Here is a 23,268-nt window from a genome sequence, read left to right as displayed (position 1 = left end):
CTTGAAATAATAGAGTTTGATATTTGACCTGAAATTTATAGTACAATTTTATAAACTAATGTTTTATCCATACATTGAATCCCTTTGTGCATTTCACAAATTATTGATCATATTGTACTGCATATTTGATTTTCTAGATTTTTATTGGTTTTTGACTGGTTACTGATCGGCTACTTATTGACTGAATGAATGACTGAACAACTGGAGCCCTCAACAATGAGCTATATGTACCGGATTGTTAATCCACTGTACAATGTGGCTTCGGGACAGGAAAGTGAATCCAATGAACAACATGTTTAAACCTCGGTATATGGTTCATCTGAAAAACGTGATATTAGTCTGAAAATGTGAGTTCACTCTGGCTCGTAAATGATCGATGGGGCGGAACCTACATGAGTATGCGAGGAAAAGTGCTAAACCAAATGTTGGTAGGAGCCACCTCTTTAGCCTACACTATTCAATTCAGAGTCCATAACAGTCACTGCATCACTTGACAAGATATATTTGTAATGATAAGTTATTGCTGATACATGTCATCTCATATTGAATTACTGCACTAATAAATTTTTGTTTGACTTATTATAAGTATATAAGCCTAGTTTATTCTTTCGTTAAGTCCCTGAAGATTTAACATCTATTTTCTTTTTAAATATTGTAAATTGCATATACAAAATTACACGACTCTGAGTATGATAAAAATTGATAGTGGAATTGTAGGAATAACAAGACCATGAAAATAATGTCGAATTAGTATTTATGTTATCTTTTATCATGTCAAGGATTGTACACACTTCCACTATTATAAGTTACAAGTGATAACGATGATATAACGCTTCGGGGGTGAGATATATAAACTTCATAAATATTGTACTTGTTGATTATAGTTAGTATTTTAGTAAAAGCACTCATTTATATTAAGTTTATATTAAGTTTAAACTGATAAGCTTTCTTAACGAATGATTAGTTCGAGTATTTTTCGCTTGGTTTAAAACCCAACTCAATTTAATTCATCAGTGTTTACATTCTGAGAACACGGGCTATTGCAGTTCATTGAGAATATTGTGTTTGAAACACCTTTGTTGGTGCTAAAACCGTTCCCATCAATTGGTATTAGAGCTAACTGTTCTAAGAAGAACATTTGAAAATTGATATTTTAAAATATGTTTCAAATGATATTTAAAATGAAATTCAAAATTCTTTTAAAATTTTTATATGAGTTTGCCGTGGGAAGAGAGAAGATTTTTGGATCTGCAACTAACATTGTAGTCACTTCTCTCGACTCCATAATTTTTGTTGTTTTAGCAGCTTACAGGGTTTTGAGTCCAAACTGACAGCATAATAGCTAAACTGTTCAGCGGATCAGATTCAGTTGCCAGCCTACCAGTTCAACTGATCAACAGACGAAACCCAACTACCAGCTGAAATGTTGGATGATTAGGAGCTTAATCATCAGCAGTAAACCGCTGCTTCATTGCCATATCAGATCAAAGTAGTTGATCAATGCAATTTAGCATTATTTGAGTTCAGTTTGCATTAGCTAGACCAATTAGCCAGTACAGAGATCAAGTCCAAGGCAATTAGTTGTTCTTCTGGCAAAGAAACTCAAGATCGATGCTTCATTTCAAGTGTTCAAGGCAACCGTCTATTGGTATATCCAGTTCTATTATATATAAACTGACTGATATTTGATGTTGTTTAAAATTTACTATTGTAGTAGCAATTTCTCTTACACATGTTGGCGTGCTTAAATGTATGATACAAAGGACGCGTATTTGATTAAATAAACATCATGTTTATCTAGTTAGTTTCTATGTAACTGAACTGCTATCTTCATATTTGTTGCCTAAACTGCTTGAGTGTTAAAAGATGCTAAAAAATTCTTTAATAGTGTAAATGATTATATTTTTATGGGAGAATTTTTAATTCAGTTCCTGAGGGAGAGTTTTTAATTGTTTTATTCCTCGAACTGAAAATTTCTTTTTATTCGCTTACATGTTTTAAATATTTTTGATTTCACAAACGTGTAGAATTATTAAATGTTTAAAGGTTTTATTTTCAAATCGCTTTATTTGCTCAAGTTTTGTGATCATCAAAAAGGGGGAGATTGTTGGAACATCTCACGTTCGCAATCTTGGTTTTGATGTTAATAAAACTTGTTATTTTGTTTCTAACGAATCTACCTAAATGCGCAGAAAGCTCAAACTGATCAGGCTTCAAACTGATCATTTACCGAGCCAAAACTGAAGTTATCGAGACGCAAATTGAAAGTGTCAACTAATAGCCCAAACTGAACCAGACCAACTGATATATCAAATACCAGTTCCACTGATTGTTCAGCTGATAGGTGGTTCAGCAGAAGACCTTCAAAGCTCGGCCAGCTGATGAAGAGTTCAACTGATGAAGAGCCCAGTTGACCAGTTAAACTGAATCAGTGAAATCAGTTCAGCTGACGAGCTAACTCATTTCACCTGACCTGTTCAAAGATCGGTCGAAGACCAGTTCAGCTAACCAGTTTAGAGATCAATTTGGAGCAAACCAGTTCGAAGATCGTAGCAAGATTCCAGCTTTGCACAAGGGTAATGACAACTGTACGATCAAAGTATAATAATGACGTTGCAGCAGAGCTTAAAGTCAATATGTTCCAGAATGGCTGTCAGAAAGTACAAGACACAAATTTCGAGGAACAGATTCAAAATGCAATGAACATATTTGATGAGTCTTGATGTACGGTTATGTTGCCCCTATATATACAATATCAAGACCATCAACAAAATCAAGTGTGTGGAAAAACAAGTGTGTGCAGATGAACATAGATAAGAGAGGGCACACATAATGCATATCAGCTTATAAGAAGCAACCAGCCCATATTTGAGGGAACACTTCAACGTGTTATCATCTTAGATTAGAAGCACAATTCCCTCAGTGTGAGAACACTTTCGTGTTGTATTCATATATCAGTTCTCACACACGCACACACAATCACTCACATATACACAGAGAATTGAGCTTATTGAATAGATGAGTGATTCTTGCACAAAGACGTTAAACTTATGTATGTAGTCTTTAACACATAGACATTAAACAAGTGTTGGCTGGAAGGTGCTGCCTTCAGTCCAGACTAGGAGTTCAGTTAGGCAGTAGCATAAGTCCTTAGCTGAGTGGGTTTGTACAAAGTATTGTATAAATTAAAGTCTTCTAGTGGATCTTACCTGAGGTGGTAGAAGGGGTGACGTAGGAGCAGTTGAAGTCTCCGAAAATCCATAAACATATCTTGTGTATTTAACTGTTTAACTATTGTTTTAAACTGATTTAATCAGTTCGAGCTGATATCAGTTCAGTTCTCACCATAACTAAACTGATATGAGCAAGAATTGATCCCATTTATTTCATTTAATCAGTTTACACAAGCTAAAAGCTTTAAACTGATCAGCTTTCTTAACGAGTGATTACTTCGAGTATTTTACGATTGGTTTAAAACCAAACTCGATTTAATTCATCGGTGTTTACATTCTTAGAACACGGACTATTGTAGCTCATTGAGAATATTGTGTTTGAAACATCATTGTTGATGCTAAAACCGATCCCATCACATCTCTACACGCAACGTATTCTTTTGTCCCACCATTACCACATGATTCTGCGTGCAGAGGATTGTGATTTTTCTTCTAACAATGATCAGTGTCTTAGTCCTTTAGAACTAGAAAATGACTGTTTAGACCAAGGTTTACTATCGTTCTTCCTTACCACATGGTCATTCTTCATGGTGTTTTTATCCTATTGCAAACTATTTATCTTACTCCGGAGTTTCTCTTTCTTACCAAAGCTTTTTAGCTGCAATTTCTTCCATCAAAGAGCATCGCTTTTATCATGAGGCAATCACATATTCTAGTTGGAAATCGGCTATGCATTTGGAACTTGCAGCCTTGGAACCCAATCATACATGAGATGTAGTTGATCTTACTTGTGATGTCAAGCCTATAGGGTGTCATTGAGTATACCAGATCAAATATAAACCAGATGGGAATGTGGATAAATTTAAGGCACGCCTTGTAGCAAAGGGGTGCACTCTATAGCCAAGAGTTGAGATTCATGATAGTTTTTCTCCTACGACAAAAATTGACACTAGCAGATGCTTTTTGAGTTTGAAAGCAATAAATCATTGGCATCTTAATCAAATGAATGTAGCTAATGCATTCATCCAAGTCAACTTGGATGAAGAAATTTTCATGACAATACCTCGAGGATGTTATGTGCATGGAAAAGAACAAAGTGTGAATGCTACGAAAGTTGTTGTATGGGCTTAAGCAAGCCTCTCGATAGTAGAATCAGAATTTTGATGGAATCATGTTTGAAGCAAGTTATATACAGCCTCAGAATGATCATTCACTGTTTGTTAAAAAGTATTGGAACCACGGTAGTTTATTAGTGGTTTACGTGGACGATATTTTTATCACGACAGTAGTGAGGAAGCCACTGCAAGTTTAAATAAGTTATTGCATTATAAGTTGCAAATACAAGGTTTTGGATTGTTAAAATATTTTTTAGGCATTGAAATTGTTAGATCTCGAGAAGGCATATATCTTAATCAAGAAAGTATGTTTTAGAACTCATTGAAGATACTGAAGTTGTTGGGTGGAAGACTTTTGAGATGCTTATGGAACAACACAAGAAATTGACCACTCACGAGCTGGAAATAATCATGAGTCGGAGAAAAGATACTCAATTGGATGATCCATTTTTGGCAGATTCAGAATTTTATACAAGTTTGGTTGCGGGGTTGTTATATCTCCCATCACTAGGCCCGATATTTTTTATGTCGTGTAACATCTTAGCCAATTTAGGCATTCTCCCTGTAGTTAAATATGTTTGTATTGCCATGATAACCCAGCTATATGTATCATTAATGAACAAAGTGCGTCAAAATTGATTCTCAGTTGGTTTGAGAGAAAATCAAGACAGAGATTATTAAAACAACACATATCTCGACTTCCCCACAACTTGCGGATATATTTACTAAGAGTTTAAGTAAAGATCAACATGTGTTCGAGCTTGCTATCCAAGCTTGGCATTTGAAAATTGTAGAGGAGTTTATAGTTTTGGTAGGAAAAAGCTGCAATGTGGCCATCACCAGAAGGAGAAATGGCGAAAGGTGACATGTGCTTGTTTCAATTATGGTGGTTTTGGACACATGAAGAGGGATTTCCCTAACTTGTAGGAACAAAGTAGAGGCGGAGGATCTATGGTATGGTTTTACAGTAGAAAATAATCTGAGGCCATTGTACAATATAAAGGTTTTCCTGCTTAAGGTACCCATTGTGGAAGGACATCACATGGAACTCAGCAACGCCCACGAGTTCAAGGACGAGTGTTTGCCCTAAACCAAGAGCAAGCTAAGGAGACAAACGAGAGAGTCATTGCATGTAATTTTCCTTGTGTGTGATATTCCTGCATATGTATTAATTGACAATGGGGCATCGTATTCATTCATAGTATCAATGTTAAGAAGTATAAACTACCCTACATGTCATTAGATGTTTTAATGTCAGTGTCTACACTTATGAGACAAGAGGTTTTAGCTAAGCGACTAGTAGTAGAATGTTTGTTAGAGTTTGAAGTAAAATATTTTTCTGTCAATTTGATGATATTGGCTATGGAAGATTTCCATTGTATTATAAGAATTGACCAAGTATAGAGAGACCATAGATTATTATCAACGTCTCATTTAGTTTCTTCCAAAATGAGACGAGAATTTGTTCTTACAATTGGAATGTTATTCATGTTGATTACATCTTTCAATATGTATACATCATACGATGATGGAGCTCGACTTCCAAGGTCAGTAGTACTGTCTGCTGTAAGGCATATCGGGCTTTAGCGAAAGGAGGTGAGATATACCTCATCTATGATGCATACATATTGAAAGATGTAATCAACATGAATAACATTCCAATTGTCATGAATTTCCAGATGTTTTCCCTGATGAAATTCCTGGATTTCCTCCGGAGAGGGAAGTGCAAGCTGAGATAGAATTGGTATCAAGAACCACACTTATCTCTAGAGCACCTTATAGATTGGCACAATCGAAGATGAAAGAGTTTAAGCAATAGTTACAATATCTTCTTAACAAGGGGTACATTAGACAAGTGTGTCTACTTGGGGAGCACCTGTGTTGTTCTTTAAGAAGAAAGACGGGTCTATGCAGCTTTACATAGATTATCGGCAATTGAACCGAGTTACAATCAAGAATAAATATTTGTTACCATGGATAGATGACTTGTTTGATCAAATTCAAAGGACTTTAGTATACTCAAAGATCGATTTACGGTCTGGATATCATTAACTTCAAGTCCATCAATGTGATATCCATAAGACTGCATTTCGAACAAGGTATGTGCATTACGAGTTTTTAGTGATACCAGTTGGTTTGAAGAATGCTCCAGTAGTGTTTATGGATTTGATGAACTGGGTATTCCAGGAAGATCTTGACAAGTTCGTCATTGTCTTTATTGACGACATACTATTATACTCTCGTAGCCTTAAAGAACATGCACAACATTTAAGGATTGTGTTGCTAACATTGAGGAATCATCAACTATAAGTTAAGCTGAGCAAGTGAAAGGTTTGGCTTGACAGAGTTGTCTTCTTGGGACATGTCATTCCAAAGATGGGATATCATTGGATCCTAGCAAAATCGAAGTAGTTTTGAGTTGGGCACGACCAGAATCATATCAAGAGATAAGAAGTTTTCAAAGTTTGGCAAGTTATTACCAGATATTCATCGCGTGATTTTCTCAGATTTTCAGACCATTGACACAACTGAAGTGTAAGAATGTGCAGTTCGAGTGGACACAAGATTGTGAAAATAGTTTCAATGAACTGCGCACACGTTTGACAATTGCACCAGTTTTAGCTCTGCCATCTGGATCAGGAGGGTACATTGTATACACTGATGCATCACTTGAAGGACTTGGGTGTGTTTTAACCTAAAATAGTCATGTGATTGCATATTCATCTAGACAGTTGAAGAAGCATGAAGAGAATTATCCAGTTCATGATCTGGAATTGGAAACGATTGTGTTTGCTATGTAGATTTGGCAACATTATCTATACGGAGAGAGATTTGAGATTTTTATGGATCATGAGAGCTTGAAGTATATCTTAACTTAAGCAGAGTTAAATATACGCCAAAAAAGATGGATGAATTTGTTAAAGTATTGTGATTGCAAAATCAAGTACCATCCAAGATCAACGAATCTCACAGCTGATGTTCTTAGTCGCAATGTGAGATTATCTACACTTCAGACATGTCTCATATCAAGTGTAATCCAAGATTGTTGTTATCTGAGATTCCACTTCCGTCATAAGAAAGGAAATTTGAGTAACGAGCATTTTATTTGAACCTATGTTGTATGCCAAAATCAAATAAGCTAAGTTTTCTGACCCCAATGTGAAAAAGTTAACAAAGTTAATTAACAGAGACAACACATCTGGCTTTGTGTTTCAAACGGATGGAACCTTTTGTCTGTAAAGGAGAATCATAGTTCCAAAGAATTTTAAGGGATGTGATTTTATCTCAAGCTCATAGGAGTAAGTTGAGTATCCAACATGAAAACATGAAAATGTATAAGGATTTGAAGACCATGTTTTGGTGGAAAGGTATGAAGAGAAATTTTTACCAGTTTGTAATCAAGTGTTTAGTTTGTCAGCAAGAGAAAACTGAACATCGACGAAAAGGAGGATTATTTCATAATCTTCTTATCCCTGAATGGTTTTGAGAACATGTGACAATGGATTTTGTCACCCACTTGCTAGTTGTCTTCTAAAAATTGTGATGTCATTTGGGTAGTTGTTGACCGACTGACTACATCAACACATTTCATTTCGTATAGTCGGGACATCCAAGAGATTCTTAAATACCATGTTGTGCCAACAATTATAGTCAGTGACAGAGACTCAAGCTTTACTTCAAGGTTATGGGAAATTTTTCAAAAAGTGTTGGAAACGACATTGAGTCCGAGTGTTGCCTATCATCCAGAGATTGATGGTCAGTCTAACAAGACCATTCAGACATTCGAGGACATGCTACGTGCTTGTGCTATGGATTTTGTATCAGCATGGCATGATTATCTGTCGTTTGTGGAGTTTGCGTAAAACAATAGCTACCATAACAACATTGGTATGGCTCCGTTCGAAGTATTGTATGGTAGAAGTTGTCGTACTCCATTGTTTTGGGACAAAGTAATGACAAGTGCAATGATCTGAATTAGTGCAACAAGTGATTGACCAAGTGGAACTGATCAAGAAAAGAAATAAAATTGCACAAGATCTTCAAACGAGTTACGTGAATACCAAAGCGTAGACCCCTATAGTTTCAGACATGGGAAAAGTATTCCTTAAAGTTTCACCATTCCGTAGGGTGATGAGATTTGGACTTAAAGGGAAAATTAAACCCAAGATTCATCAAACATTTCGAGATCTTGGAATGTGTTAGAAATTTGGCGTATTGATTGGCTTTACTGCCGTATAAGTCCAGCATTCACAATTTCTTTAACGTTTCGTTGCTATGAAGGTGTGTAGTAGATGAATCGCACGTTCTTGGCACGAAAGATGTGCAACTCGAAGAAGACTTGACTTATGTTGAGCAGCCACTCTTAATTCTGAGTAGGAAAGAAAATAAGCTCATAAACAAGATCATTCCACTTATAGTGCAATAGCAACACTGTGGTACCACTGAGGCGACTTGAGAGTTAGGGAGCTGTATTCGCTCAGAGTATCTACATTTGTTTTGAGTTGTATCGTTGTAATCATGAATATATTTTATTCAGTTTTATTTGTACTCTAGTTCTGATTTCGAGGACGAAATATTTGTAAAGAGTTTGATTATTTACTAATATTGGAAATTATTATTACACATTTTTTAAATATCAATTAATTAAATAAACACACTGAATTGACTTGAATAACTAAAGTTTAATTGCAATAAATTTAGTATTGAATTATTTATTATCTTTCGTAAATTAAATCAATAAGTAAAAAATAATTATATTGATAAATAATTTTTTTTAAATAAATAAAAGTTATTCTCGTTCAACCTTTAGTTCCAAGAAATTTTTTTAAAAATAACAATCATAAATTACAAAATTCACATGGTTTTACGAAAAAGTTTACAAATGTCAATACAAGTCGTGCAAAATAAGATCACAAGATTTTGTGAAAATATTTAGAAATATGTGAGATTTTGTAAAAGTAAGTATAAATCTGTCAACTACTCAACTCCACAAAAGTGTGTTATTTAGAAAAGTTAGCAAATATATGTAACAAATCTATCTACGAAAAAAGTTTTTATTTTGGTTAAAGTTAATCTGTATATTACATGGGTATATCTATTACTATTATAAAGAATCTCTATAATAGTGACAAAAATATTGTCTTGGTCTATTTTTATCTCTTCTAATTTTACCAATATGTGATATAAATATTACACTTTTGTTTTTATTAATTTTTTTTATTTCAGCAAATACTTTTGTTTTTATTTTTTTTAATTACAACAATTTAAATATCACTTTAGTCATTTGATAATTTGTCAAATTTCACTTTAATCTTTCGATAATTATAAAAAGAACTGTACATATTTATCATGTGCAAAATATGCGTGTGCAAAGTAGCACGTGCTTAATTACGCGAGTGGCCCAATCAAGCCGCTCTGCGCCATCCCGCTTATCTCATTGGTCCGCGAAACAAATTGTACATTGAAATATACCTGCTGCACTGTCGGTATCATTTCGCCATTTTTGTGTGTGTATATCCTCTCCTTGTATACACACGAACTCGCCAAGAGGAGAACAATTTCTGGAGATCTATCGCGATCAATTGGAAGCCATGGGTCTCTGGGAAGCTTTTCTCGATTGGCTGCGAAGGTTTGCTTCCTGCTATTTTTAAATCTGTTGTCTTTCATCCCGGATATTAGATGCATGGAAATGAATGCGATTGTTGTTGTTGGAGGTTTTAGTTTGGCATTGAGTTGATTTACACTATAATTTTAGTTGTAGGATACTAGGATTTATGTGTCTGGTTACTGTTTTGTCCTTTTTCTTTTGCTGATTTTTGTTTGTCTTCATTGCCTAGGAATTATAAAGTCAGTTTGTTTATGTTCTGCGTTGGATTTTTTTTTTTTTTTTTTATAATTTATGAGTATATAGGTTGAAAGAAACCAGCTGTTATTTGGTGAATGGCAATTTATTTATTTTAGCCACTTTCTTGAGCAGATTGAGATAACCCTGTTGTGATTATTATTTATCACGTATGTTTTTTGACTCCATGAGTCATCTTCGTCCTGCTAGTTGGAAGTGGTCTCTCTTATTAATTCCATGATTCAGCGACGTCCAAGAATCCAAATTGTACTCTATAAGTACTCTGTAGTCTGTATTCTCCCAAGTTTGTAGTTTGTACCCATAAATTTGTCGAGGGTTGGTAATGCAGTAATAATACTCATTAACATGTTGTTTTAAGGTAATATTTTGTAGAAACGATGGTGATTCAGTATCCTTATCAGTTTGTCAAATTACATGTAAAATTTCATAACATATTACAAAAAAGTTAAATGATACATGCATTCAAAGGTGGTGCATGCTGGCCATTGACTGGAAACACATGAAGCTATTTTATCCGTCACCATCTTATTATCATCATTATATACTTGAACAGCATTAGTGGACCTGTGTAAAAAATTATTTTTGTCACGTATTGACTTAAGTGTTGTATTTTCTTATATTTCGCGGAAAACTCATCCGCTTATTATTGTAATGGTATCTTTTCATTAAATAAAATATATGTTTCCTATAAAAAAAAAAAAAAATTATTTTTGAAGGGCTTGTCAGTTGTCATCATCCTAATCAAATTATACAATAAATCAATTTTGGCAAAGTCCTAGTTGTCTTATTCATCTTGCTAGCTTAATGTTCTGGTAGTGATTATCACACTGCATGTTGCAATAATGTTTTTCAGGTGTTTACATGTTGAATTTAGTCAAACAAAAGTATTGTAATTAACCAATTCAAAGCACGTGGTGACTACTGATTTGTTTGCTAAGTTTGCAACTGTTTGTTTGCACTTGTCTATCCAACTTCAAATATACCAATGTGCTATTCAATGTGATCAGAACATCATGAGTTGTCAAAGTCAGTTTGGCAAAATTTATATGAAATTCTGCTGCAAGTATCTATATCGGTGTATGAAGTTAATCATTTGTTTTTCTGTGACTCACTCATATAGATGCAAGATATGAACGGAGAGTTTATATGGTTATTGGTGATTTTGTTGATGATAGACTAGGATCGATGATTATTTTTAGAATGTTAATGATCATCAAATTTGCCTTTAGAAAAGTAATATAAATATATGTTTATCATTCTGCTCATTTGCTTTGGACTTGTATTTTATATTTTTTCTCATCATTCCGTAATTCTTGCAGCCTGTTTTTCAAGCAAGAAATGGAACTTTCTTTAATAGGTCTTCAAAATGCTGGGAAAACTTCACTTGTAAATGTTGTCGCTGTAAGTAAATATATGCATTATCCATTTGTGCATATTTGTACAACTATTTTCATGCATTTCCTTTATTTTTCGGCGAAGCACTTGCATTTACTTTGTCTCTCTTCTTTTTGTTAGTCTGGTGGATATAGTGAAGACATGATACCTACGGTAACTTTACTGGTTTAATCCACATTAGTTATATCTAGTTATTGTTATAGTTATCTTCTAGACTGACAATACATTTAATTTGAATATGTTAGTTGTATTTTTTATCATCCAGGTAGGATTTAATATGCGGAAGGTCACTAAAGGAAATGTTACAATAAAATTATGGGATCTAGGAGGTCAGCCAAGATTTCGCAGCATGTGGGAGCGATACTGTCGTGCAGTTTCTGCTATTGTGTGAGCTACTATCTCCATCTTCTGTGGTTTAGTTTATTCTACTATTAGTGTTGCACTTTCCGCACAGTCATTTTCCTATATTGAAACAAACAGCCAAGAAAAGTGACCAATAGACTCCCAATTCAAATCATGGCGGTCAAGTGATTGTGCATCTTCTAAGCATTATGATCCTTAAATATATCTAATGATGAAATTTTTGATGCCCAAGTCTAAATATATAATACCACTTGAATTTACTATCTTTTAAACTCGATTTTTTGTAGCTACGTTGTTGATGCTGCTGATCATGAGAACGTCAATATCTCCAAAAGTGAACTTCACGATTTGCTGAGCAAACCATCTCTAAGTGGTATTCCTCTACTGGTACTGGGAAACAAGATCGACAAACCTCAGGCACTATCTAAACAAGCCTTAACTGAACAAATGTAAGTTTAGAAGTGCAATTTCAAAATGGAAAGCTCAACTATCATGTCTGTGAACTATCATTTGCTTCTTCATGTTTTTCTTCTAGCAGATTTTAAATTAAGCAAATTGTGTTGTGCAGGGATTTGAAATACATCACAGATAGGGAGGTTTGCTGTTTCATGATATCGTGTAAGAACTCCACGAACATCGATCAGGTCATTGATTGGCTAGTTAAGCATTCAAAGTCGAAGAGCTGATTGTTACGACTCCAAACTCTCCACTTTTTGTGATTGAGTTGTTGTATACTAAAAAAATATTTCTTTTTAATCATCATTTAGTATATGAATTGTCCCTGTTTGCATGTACAATCACATTAAGGGCTCCAATTTTCTTCGTTTCTTGTATGATCATACTCACGAATGGAGCTGTATCATGTATGTTATGTCTGTCATCTATATTATATGTTGTGATGTTATAAGGAGGAAGAGATGTTTTGAGTAATATCATAGTACCTTTAATTTGTATTTTGAAAATTATATATAACAATTTTAATATTAAAAAAAATTTATCTAAAAAATAAAATATTATATTATCTGTGATGTTGTATGGAGGAAGAGATATTTTGAGTAATTTCATAGTACGTTTAATTTGTATTTTGAAAATGACATATAACAATTTTAATATTCAAAAAAAATTTATCTAAAAAATAAAATGCTAAACTTTCAGATTGAATGAATTGAATCTGAAGAAGTGTTTGAGTGGATGATTTGAAATGTTTTCATGTTATGATGAAATTGTAATCTATCAAATGACCCAGGAAATAATTATGAAGTTTGCATTTGGATTGATGAATTTGGAGTTAAGAATTTCAAATTTATAATGACAAACACATTAATTTGTTTTGGTAAATTCATTTGGGGTAGATTTCAAATTCGTCACAATACAGAGATGTTTCAAATGCTACCTTAAACAAAACATAATATGAAATTAATGTTCAATCTAAATTTAGGGGAAAAATATTATAAGTTGAAGGGTCCGAGGAATTATTGCTCGAATCCAATTTTTTTTTTTTAAAAAAAATTTGTATTTCAATAATCAGACAATTTGTAGTTGAGCTAAATTTTCAATTTGGTAATAAATGTCTAGAATGTTGTCTCACAAAAATTAGTTCAAAGAAAGAAGATTGTTCAAATTCATATATACAATTTCCAGAGATTTTATCCGACCGATATAAGACAACTAACACATTCTTCTCATACTCAGAAATGAAACTTGAGCTCTGATACCATGTTAAAATTGAGATTTGGACCAAATTTAATTCCAAAAGCTAGCTCCAACAGAAATATTGTCCAAATCCAAATATGCAACTCTAAGTGATTTTATCCAACTGATTGTAGGACTTCTCAATATGACATTATCATTGCTATAACAGAGAATTCTGAGATACTTTCTACTCCGTTTATCTGATTTGCATTCACAAAAATAATATTTTCATCATAACATAAAACTATAATCTATCTTTCCATTCACAAAAATAATATTTTCATTATAGCATAAAACTATAATCTATCTTTCCAGAAACATCTTAACAATACATTTGTTCTTGAAAACACACTCAACAGAGGTCAAATCAATGTCAAATCCATAACTCTGACCTCCACACAACATATAAAGATACTTTTACCGACCCTGATCTTTTCAGGAAATATTTCCAAAAAATATTTCTCGAAAAATACTATGAAAACAAATCCAAACATAGAGTATGAGTTCCAAGTTCATGGTAAAATAACACACTCTCTCGAAATCTTTAATTCAAAACCCATTGCATTGCGTTTGAAATAGTGGATTAAACCTTGAGGATTTCAAATGCTCGGGAACAATTTACATCATGCTAAAGCTTCATAATTTTTCAGTTTCATAAAGTTTTTGAACAAATCATCATGCTGCAAATAAAAAACTGATAATTATGAGATAAAATGAACGATTCATAGTTTAGATTATCTACAGACAGAACACCCACCAATAGATTCTTATTTCAGAAACAAGAAACCAACAATGACCAAATTTTATTCATTGCAGGGAGCAATCTGTTCTCCCCAGTTTCATCCTCAGCAGCACCAAAATTATGCTGAAGTCCTTGGAATGAATGGGACACTGAATGAATTGCTCAATCACCTCTTTAATTTCTTTCTCATGCTTGTAGGCGTCTTCCACTTTGGCAAGTGCTTTAATGCCATCCTAGAAGACAATGAAAAGAAGAAATAACCCTAATGGCTCGGAAGAGCAAGATAACATAGCTCAATGAATGTAATCTCTCATAGATTTTAAGGAGTTAAGTTATAGATAGAATCGATTAAGGACATAACCATATTTCTTGGAGAAAACATCGTGATACGAAATGAAAATAGCAATAACAATTCCCCCAAAACAACAAAGTCAAACCGGCTCCTCAAGCAATGGCAGAATCTTATCAGCTACTCCTAAGTAAGAAAGCATGGAAGAAAGAACATTTGATGCATGAAGGTTGAGATCTAAGTGGCGTAGTTGCTGACATATTGAATCAATCACATAGTCCTAGTTTGCTAATAACAAGTGTCCCACCTGAAATCATTTTATACGGTAATGTGTACTGATCAGAATACCCACAACAAATGAGAACGGTGCCATCAGTACTCACTCACAGTTGGACAGCCATGAGCAGTAGAGATAGTTAGTAAAACAGCATCAGATGCTCTTCTGATGTGGAAATTTGAGCAAATAACATTTACAAGCAACCTATAAAGAGAAGAGTGAAGAAATCCAGACGTTGAATATTCTTTGCCGAGGCAGATACTAAATATGCCAATCCCCTCAATAATAACCTGTTGAGCAAAGTTTAAAATCAGTACTGCATATTTAAACATCTGCAGCCTATGGGTACATTAATAAAATTTGAATCAAAGCAAAAACAACAAATGTTGTTATTATCTAAAACCTGGTGTAACATTGCATTATCATGAAAAAAATGCAAACTTATTTCTCCATCTTCTCCAGATTGTTGAAGAGAAGCTGAGTATCCGAGTGGAAGATCCCATACTTCAGTTGACAGATATTCATGTAGTATAACACCAATGATATCAATCAAATGACTCCTAGCATCACAATTTTTAGAAATTTTTTGAACATAATGCTCTGGCACAATATTTTTATATTCACATGAACTACTGCTATTCTGATAGAATTCCTTGTTATCTTGTCTCGACTGGATTCAAACATTCTGCTGAAATATGTAACTGCTTGATCAGACAGACCTAACATGATCTCATTTAAAATACACATAGTGGTACTAGCCTGTTGAACTAAATCCCCTGACCCAGTTTGCTTATACCATGACTGCCAGCTTTCCTTGCAGTATTCTTTGGTCCGCAACTTTGTTATCAAATCACGCAAGTGTCCCAGGAGGATGTCAAGTAACATAGAAAAAGACCCTTCACTTCTAGAATCTAAAAGAGGAGATCATCTGGTGTAAATTTACAAACTAAAAAGAAGTGAATTTATTAAAAAAAAGAGAGAGATAAAAACTAACCTGCAAACATGTACAGACTCACCAGTCTAAGAATTCCAGCAAGAGTTTCATACAATTTCTGACTACCAATACCAGAAAACCAAGGTGGCATTTAGGCAGCTCATATTCCTTCTGCCCATTTTCCAACGGGGGCAGCAGTTTTCTGCTTTGAAAACCTAAATATTCAGGATTTCCATGGTCGACATTGCTTGCAGCCTTGATCTCAGCTATAGAATGTATGAATCCAAGTGAAGATGGACTTGTTGATGCAAGTTTCTTGAGTGAACCAGAAAATATTTATTTCTGGCTCATACAGAGGGCAAACTCATCCAAGAAATGAGCAAGGGTCACCAAAAAGACATCGATACAAAGAAAGTGAATGAAAAAGGGAGTGGAATTCAACTAGGGTAATCAGTGACATTATGACACTTCAACAAAAAAAGGCGTGTTGTTCATCTTATTGGTTTTACAAAACCAACACATCTTTGGAATGCCAAGTCTTCAGGAAAAACAAATGCCGAGACAGAATATTTTTTTTTACGTAGTACAAATTTTTGTTTTCTATATTACTTAGTGTTTAATGAACTAAAACTTTTCAATCTAAGAATTGAAAATGATGACACTAGATATACAAAGAGAATAAAGGAGTACAAAAAGTGAACATCTAAAGGTCCATAAATCATAAAAATTTTAACTAGTATCCAGCTGATCTAGTATCCAGCTGATCCCCAACAATTTACGACTCAGACAACACGACTTTATTCATTCGATGGTGCAAATGAGAAAGACATCACTGCCAGAGAATTCGAGATGAAACAGTTGCTGAGGTTATGAGCTTTTCAATAAAAGTGCGACAAGGTCAGAGAGACACTGTAGGAGACACATAATTAATATTGTATTATGATTGTAAAGGGCATGGATTTGGCAGAATATTACCATAGTACGGAATAAAATGTCAAATAACGAAATATTGGCAGTTAATACTGTAGATATACAGGAATCCATGATACAAACTAAACAGATATTATTACAAAGGTTATGAATGTGAAAAACGGACAATATCCTACCTTATCATGGATTAAAAGGTCAAAGTAGATAATACCGTGGTTAGATGACTGTATAAAGCCTACGTGTTTCATTAATTCAATCGGATTGAAATCTACCAATATTAACGCAGTAAACTCTAATTATCTCACAGTTTCACTACTCTTTTCCTCCTCAATGTCTCTGCGTTTTTTGACCAACTAATTTGATCATCATCTCACCAGTTTATATTGGATTGTTGATCACTTCATTACATAAGACTGCTAGACATCTATGTGAAGTGCAGAATTCTCCATTAGATACCCTTTATGAACAAAAAATTCTAGACACACCCGATTAATTTAGTAACGCTAACAGGAAATTCAAATTTTGGATTAGTCCGTTAACCAAAGCTGCTTCTTCAACTTGGTATACCCACTAAAACATAAACTTACAGGGAAAAAACCCTTTAGGGACAAGACCTCGATGTAGCACAAGAAAGCAAGCAAATATGCAATTAGGTGGTAAGTGGTAACTTCCTATGCATAATGCTGAGTTGAATCTATCGCTAGCTTCCTTATCCATCCATGATCAGAATTCCTAATCAGATGCATAAACAGGAAAGGGAGAAGGTTACTTTGCAGAATACCGGCCCTTATCCCAAGCCACCCATTAACTACTGCTCAATTGGTATCAGATTTATGACGACGACAATAAAATGAATATTTGGAGCAAACATGATAAGGTAATCATACAGGAGAAAGAAGAAGGTAGTCTGAGATAAGACGTGGACCACAAAAATACGTCACTGCAAGTAATTTCCGAGCATGTAATAGTGAAAGTGACTCCTCATTGCTCAACATTACATGAGGAAGCTTTTCAACAAGCCTGTAAACGAAATGCACAGACAGGTTATTATAACCTTTCCGATATAAAGTCACAAGATTCATTTTACAGAGTACAAAAACTTGCTAAAAACCTCTGTGGTAACATGCTCAAGTTGACCATGTCCTCCAGATGATAACACGAGTCCAAAGAATGCCTCTGCATCAGAGGACACCTCTTCACAATCATCGCAGATCAAGGCAAAAAAGCATTCCTGCAGTAGCAATCAAGTTACACATATTAACGTATGATACTAACGACTATCAGTTAAATTGCTTTATTTGTTTAAATTCATCAACAATATTACCAAACATGGTGGCATTCTAAAGCATCTTATAGAATACACCACACGAGAGTTGAAGCTCTAAACCACACCAAAAGGCGACAACATAGAATCAGGAATGGAATAAAGCATTAACTAGAAAAGAAAGTTGGGAAATACAACAGATTCTGCGAAGGAAAACCACTAAAATCATCGGTTGACGCACCAAAATAGCCATTACTAGGTGTTGTTTGTGATGGAAGGAATAGCAGGGTCTACACACAAGCTTTATCACAGAGTTTGCAAGATAGAATATAGTTCATGGTGTTCGTGTGGCAAGCCTATCCTGGTTATACAACCTTTATAGAGATATTTCTTTTTCCTACATACAGAGATCAAAATTCCTCATGGACCATATAAAAGAAGCAGGAAACCACATTCCGAAAGATGATTAACACCAAAATAATGAGATCCAATAAACGTTCATTATTCATTATTTCCAGAATGATGCGGATACCACTATATTTTCAAATGCATAATCCACAAACTGAAGGCAACTAAAAATTACTACAGGTTGATTCTGAATCTCAGCTCACCAAAAGCATTTGTCTGCTTTCCTTCAGTGTGCAGCTGCACTTACATAAGACCAGGGACTCATCCTTGATATCAAACTTTATTGAAGACCTACAGTTAACTGCCGCGTCGAATAGAAGCAGCAATGGAAGCAAAATATAGCTGGAAAAATAATAATATTAATAAGCAAACATATTTCAATCAATCCAAGTAAAATAAACAATGAAATATAAAAGAGTAAACCAGAAAAACCCAATTGCGCTCGTGCATACTTTACAAGTCCCAAGTCCATGATAAAACATGAAATTAAATAGCGAAAACAAATGAATACCTTTCTTGCAACAAATATTTAAATCTACTTGATTCACATTTATTTATATCAAATGTAAGTCTACAATCAAACAAGGAAAGACGACAAGCCGTTATATAAAAAGAATCCGTATTTCACAATACTATTCACAATTAAGGGCATATAGAATTCGTTTAAACAATGATGCAACAAGTTGAAAAAAGAGATGCAAGGACTCAAAAAAATAAATAAATAATTCTGCTCAGATTTTCGAAATTTGAAATAAGATTCAACAATCATCTAATGCTATTCAAAAGGGGCATTCAAAGGGGCGTTTTGACTGCACAAGTAACAGCTATTTTAAGGCTAATGAAGGCCTTAAAAGATGGCTGTAATGGCCTTGAATGACAGCCTCTACATCTCACCTCCATGGGCTTATAAATACCCTGCATGATGGCACAATGAAGCCACAAAACATCTACAAACACTCTGAAAGTTTCAGCAGAAAGTTTGTCAACTTCAGTAACAGAATTCTGCTAATTTTCGAGCAGAATCTGTCCCTTTTCACAATACTTGACTGCATCAAAATTCGAGCAGATTCTGCACATCTTCGATAGCAGAAACAACTCGAGCGGATCCTATAAATTCGAAGCACCTGCAGCAGCCAAGTTACAGTCCAGTTCGAGGCAAGTGGACAACATTAGAGTTCGAGTATTCCACTTAATCTTCATCCACGTTTCTTAAGATCAGTACCAAGCAAGTGGGCTTATATATGTGTGTTTTAAAATAATGATGTTCCTGTTTTTGAAAATTCAACCATACACTACTCGTTTCACGTCATCTGATTCGTACATGTTTCGTTCTACATGAGTCCTCTGTTATGCTATGATGTCTTGAAAACACACTATCATGATTCGAATTAAAAATGGTAAGGAAATTTCCGAGACATGATAAGATAAAGCCCTGATGCGGTGGGTTATAATAATCGATATATGGCCTCACCCCCTCAGAGGAATAACAATTAGAGATTGATCAGTATACCATAGATGAAAAGATGAATAACAGTGCCTTGTTTGATATGTTTTAATGCCTTATTTCAAATTTTTTTTCCCGTGTCTTGATTTCATGTTGCATTATATTATGTGATATTTCACCTTTGAATTCATATTATATATATATTTCGATATTCTTGTGTACGATTGGCCCCCACACGCTGAGTGTTTTCCCCAAACACTTACCCCCCTCACTTCCCTCCCCAGATAAAGGCGAAGATCAATTGGAAGATGATTAACAACACATGTTTTGGGGTTGGTGATCTAGTTCGAGACATGAAGTTTCAAGCATCGGTTTTAGTTTTATTTTCCTTTACGTTATCGCTTCTTCATTTGTGTTTTACATTGTAGAAACAATTACGAGTTGTGTAATAGACTGGCTTTTGGTTATTTTATATACTACGTGGCTTGTTGTTTCACGATTTTAAATTGTTAAATAACTCCGATGACACGTCTCGGTTTCGGGACGTGACAAGAGACATACTCAAAGAACGGTTGAATAGATGGAGAGGGTAATCATTGGAGAAGGTGCAGGAGTGATTGTGTAGGAATTTTTCTGGGGATTTTTGAAGAGGTCCAGGAGTTGTATGCAGTGGTCTTTCAGCTCAGAAAGATTGCTGCTCTTACTCGTATCTTCTTCTTCTTCTTCCACAGATGCTGCTTCTTCTCGACCAGCGACCAAATCCAATTTCCCGCTATATTTTTCCATACAAAAGAAAAGGGCCCAAAAGAATTAACTTTCGGTAAATGAAGAATCCTCGAAGAGTTTCGGAGAACAAACAACGTAGAGCAAATCCAGAATCACTTCGGGTCCATTTTAGCTTCTTGGAGTTAATAATATACAATATAATATAATATAAAAAAAAGTCGAATTAATTTTATATTTGAAATCCTATAAAATTCACATATAACAATTTAATTTGTTTATTAGTATATTTAACACCTATTTTTATTTATTTTCACTAAATAGTAAGAAATGAATAGCAATTTAATGTGTTTATTAGTATATTTAACCCCTATATTAGTATATTTAACCCCTATTTTTATTTATTTCCACTAAGGCCCAGTTTGGTTAGTAGTATTAAGATTGGATAAATTATTAATCTTTTGTTTGCTTTGATTTTTAAACTTGAGATTGACTATTTCTTTGACAACTTTCACTGTTTCTGTTGGAGAAGAGATCCAGTCATAGAAGAAGGATAAAAACTATCCGACAACACCAGAAAAGAGTAATGACCTAAATACCCCTGATTTTAAAAATCAAATTTGCAATTGTGTCTTCTTTACCTCATTCTCCTAATTTCTTCAGTAGACTCTTGCCATTGACTGCTGCTGAAGAAATTCGAAATCGACAGGGGAGTACCAAATCCTCATTTCTATTATAGATCTGAAGATTTTGTTGCTTATTCGAAGGTAAAACTCGATAAATTACAGCTTTTAAGCTACGTGTGATTATTGATGTTGGATCTGTTACATAACGCCTTTGACAGTAGATTTGTGAGCGATTTATGTTTTTGTGTTTTCGATTTCTGGTAAGAATGTATTGTAGAAAAGAATAATGTTATGTTGTCGTTTGTTTGGTGTGTTCTTCTACTGTACTGAGAATTGTAGTAAGATATGGATTGAATTTTATAATGTAATTGCGAAATAGTTAAACTCACATTAGTTTATTATCCCACGAGTGGCCGTACCATTCTTTTTTAATATAATATAATTTAAAAAATACCCTTTAATTCAAATACTGAATCGAAGCTGAAACTATTTGAATTGGTATCCATATATTGGTGGAATGAAATACAGACAGATGTGCATTAATAGATTCATCAAGGAACTGGACTGGGCAAATCGAATGTAGGTGATTTAGGCTTTACAAGGTAAGGTAGTGTTATGTTGGCCGGGGTAGCATCTCGAAGAGCCTCTTGAAAAGATACTTCAAACATCAATGGTTGGTACAAACAAACTTCATCTTCCTTGCAGTAGTATACCTGCAAGCAAGAGGTCTAGATAAGTATTTTCTGATATTCGATTAGATTCATACAGAAATAAATTCTTGAAATGATTTTATTTTGATTTAGTTATAGTAAATATTTTGTATCATATTTATATGAAGACGTTTCTTACCTATATAAAGGATGGATGATAATTTTATTATAAATTATAAGAAATTAATAAAAGCCTTATTCTCCGTCGTATCCTGAATCTAGGCTTTTATGACTGAACCACTAACAAAACCAGATAATTTTGAAAGTTCAGTATCTTCACTCACCTTCTTATCAAGTATAGAAACATTGAGGGAGGAGAATACAATGAATCTGAACGAGCAAACCGATGAATAGAGGCCAAAAAGAGAATATGTATGCATACCTTGCAGTAAATTTTACTTTTGGAAGGTGAAGGAGAGGATCTTTTGAACTGTACAATGGCAAATCCTTCCCTGTCGATATTCCCATCCAAGGGGTTAACTGAGATTGCATTTTCCGGTTCTGCTTCCACGGTAAATTTACTTTGTGCTTCCTACACGAGATTTGTGCAGTTGATGAACACACGAGTGCAAAATGTGGAACCACGAGAATCATAACATTTGCACGCACAATGTCAGCCAAAAATAATTCCCATTTGTGACACCATGGAAAGCATGTTGAGTTTCATGCCATCATGGGCAGAAGAATCAACAAGTAAGAAGCAAAGCAACATACAATACTGCAAAAACATAATTATCAATCCAACACATGATCGAACCTTTGACAAATGATAACCTTCTGGAACCATTATCTTCAGAAATAGTTTTCCCTCGGTAGCTGAACTGCCATCAATGGGGACTGTTTCTGTGTTAGCTTCAGATCTCCTTCTAAGACGCCTCAAAGATTTTGATTTTGGTGCAGGCGGTTGGACACCTTTTAACTCCAAAGTAAGAAGAACCGGTTCCTTTTCATTCAGGTCCATATATCTGATTTCGCTGTTATTTGTATCGGCTATGAATAATCTTCCTGAATATGCCCATGTTCAATGCCAGTAACTGATTAGATTACCCTTTCTTTTCCAAAATGTGCAAAAGAAGGCGGAAAAATGGAAAATTTTCTGAAAGTAAAGGCAGCAATGTAAAAAAGAACATTTTCGTTACTGGATCATAAGATTCAATGCTTGGGTTTGTCATACAATAAATGATGCATGCTGAAGTAATTTGAAGGGTCCGGTGCAACAAATTCATATGTGATATCAGGTTTTGTTTCTAACATTTAAAACCGGAGCTTTTAAATAATTTGTGTCAAAGAGCTTGTTATCTTGATATTCTTCCGAATTCA

General features: G+C 34.3%; 2 protein-coding genes and 1 pseudogene across 6 annotated transcripts in view; 1 reads left to right on the top strand and 2 right to left on the bottom strand.

Moving 5' to 3' along the window:
• The first annotated feature begins 9,689 nt into the window (after positions 1–9,689).
• LOC140984213 (ADP-ribosylation factor-like protein 8a) lies at positions 9,690–12,780 on the top strand. The gene is made up of 6 exons (XM_073451467.1): positions 9,690–9,917; positions 11,471–11,552; positions 11,667–11,699; positions 11,812–11,933; positions 12,197–12,358; positions 12,478–12,780. Exons 1-6 carry the CDS (start codon positions 9,880–9,882, stop codon positions 12,593–12,595), a joined length of 555 nt encoding a protein of 184 aa, XP_073307568.1. The 5' UTR covers positions 9,690–9,879; the 3' UTR covers positions 12,596–12,780.
• Positions 12,781–14,585: 1,805 nt separating this feature from the next.
• Positions 14,586–18,917, bottom strand: LOC140984679 (uncharacterized; annotated as a pseudogene).
• Positions 18,918–21,668: 2,751 nt separating this feature from the next.
• Positions 21,669–23,268, bottom strand: part of LOC140985359 (protein SUPPRESSOR OF QUENCHING 1, chloroplastic) — a 35,256-nt gene continuing 33,656 nt past the window's right edge. For 2 of the 5 annotated variants that reach the window (XM_073453198.1, XM_073453200.1), the window contains exons 26-28: positions 22,706–22,953; positions 22,331–22,480; positions 21,672–21,951 (exon numbers count right to left, since the gene is read on the bottom strand). In XM_073453198.1, coding sequence (XP_073309299.1) covers positions 21,790–21,951; positions 22,331–22,480; positions 22,706–22,953 — 560 coding nt within the window. In that variant the 3' untranslated portion in view covers positions 21,672–21,789. Of the gene's footprint in view, positions 21,952–22,330; positions 22,481–22,705; positions 22,954–23,268 lie in introns of all 5 variants that reach the window. The other 3 variants (XM_073453199.1, XM_073453197.1, XM_073453196.1) reach the window with 3 other exon arrangements.

This window comes from Primulina huaijiensis, chromosome 9 (genome assembly GCF_012295235.1).
Source record: "Primulina huaijiensis isolate GDHJ02 chromosome 9, ASM1229523v2, whole genome shotgun sequence".
Taxonomy (NCBI): domain Eukaryota; kingdom Viridiplantae; phylum Streptophyta; class Magnoliopsida; order Lamiales; family Gesneriaceae; genus Primulina; species Primulina huaijiensis.
Note: the sequence above shows the minus strand (reverse complement) of the source record. Positions and strands in the feature narration are given on the sequence as shown.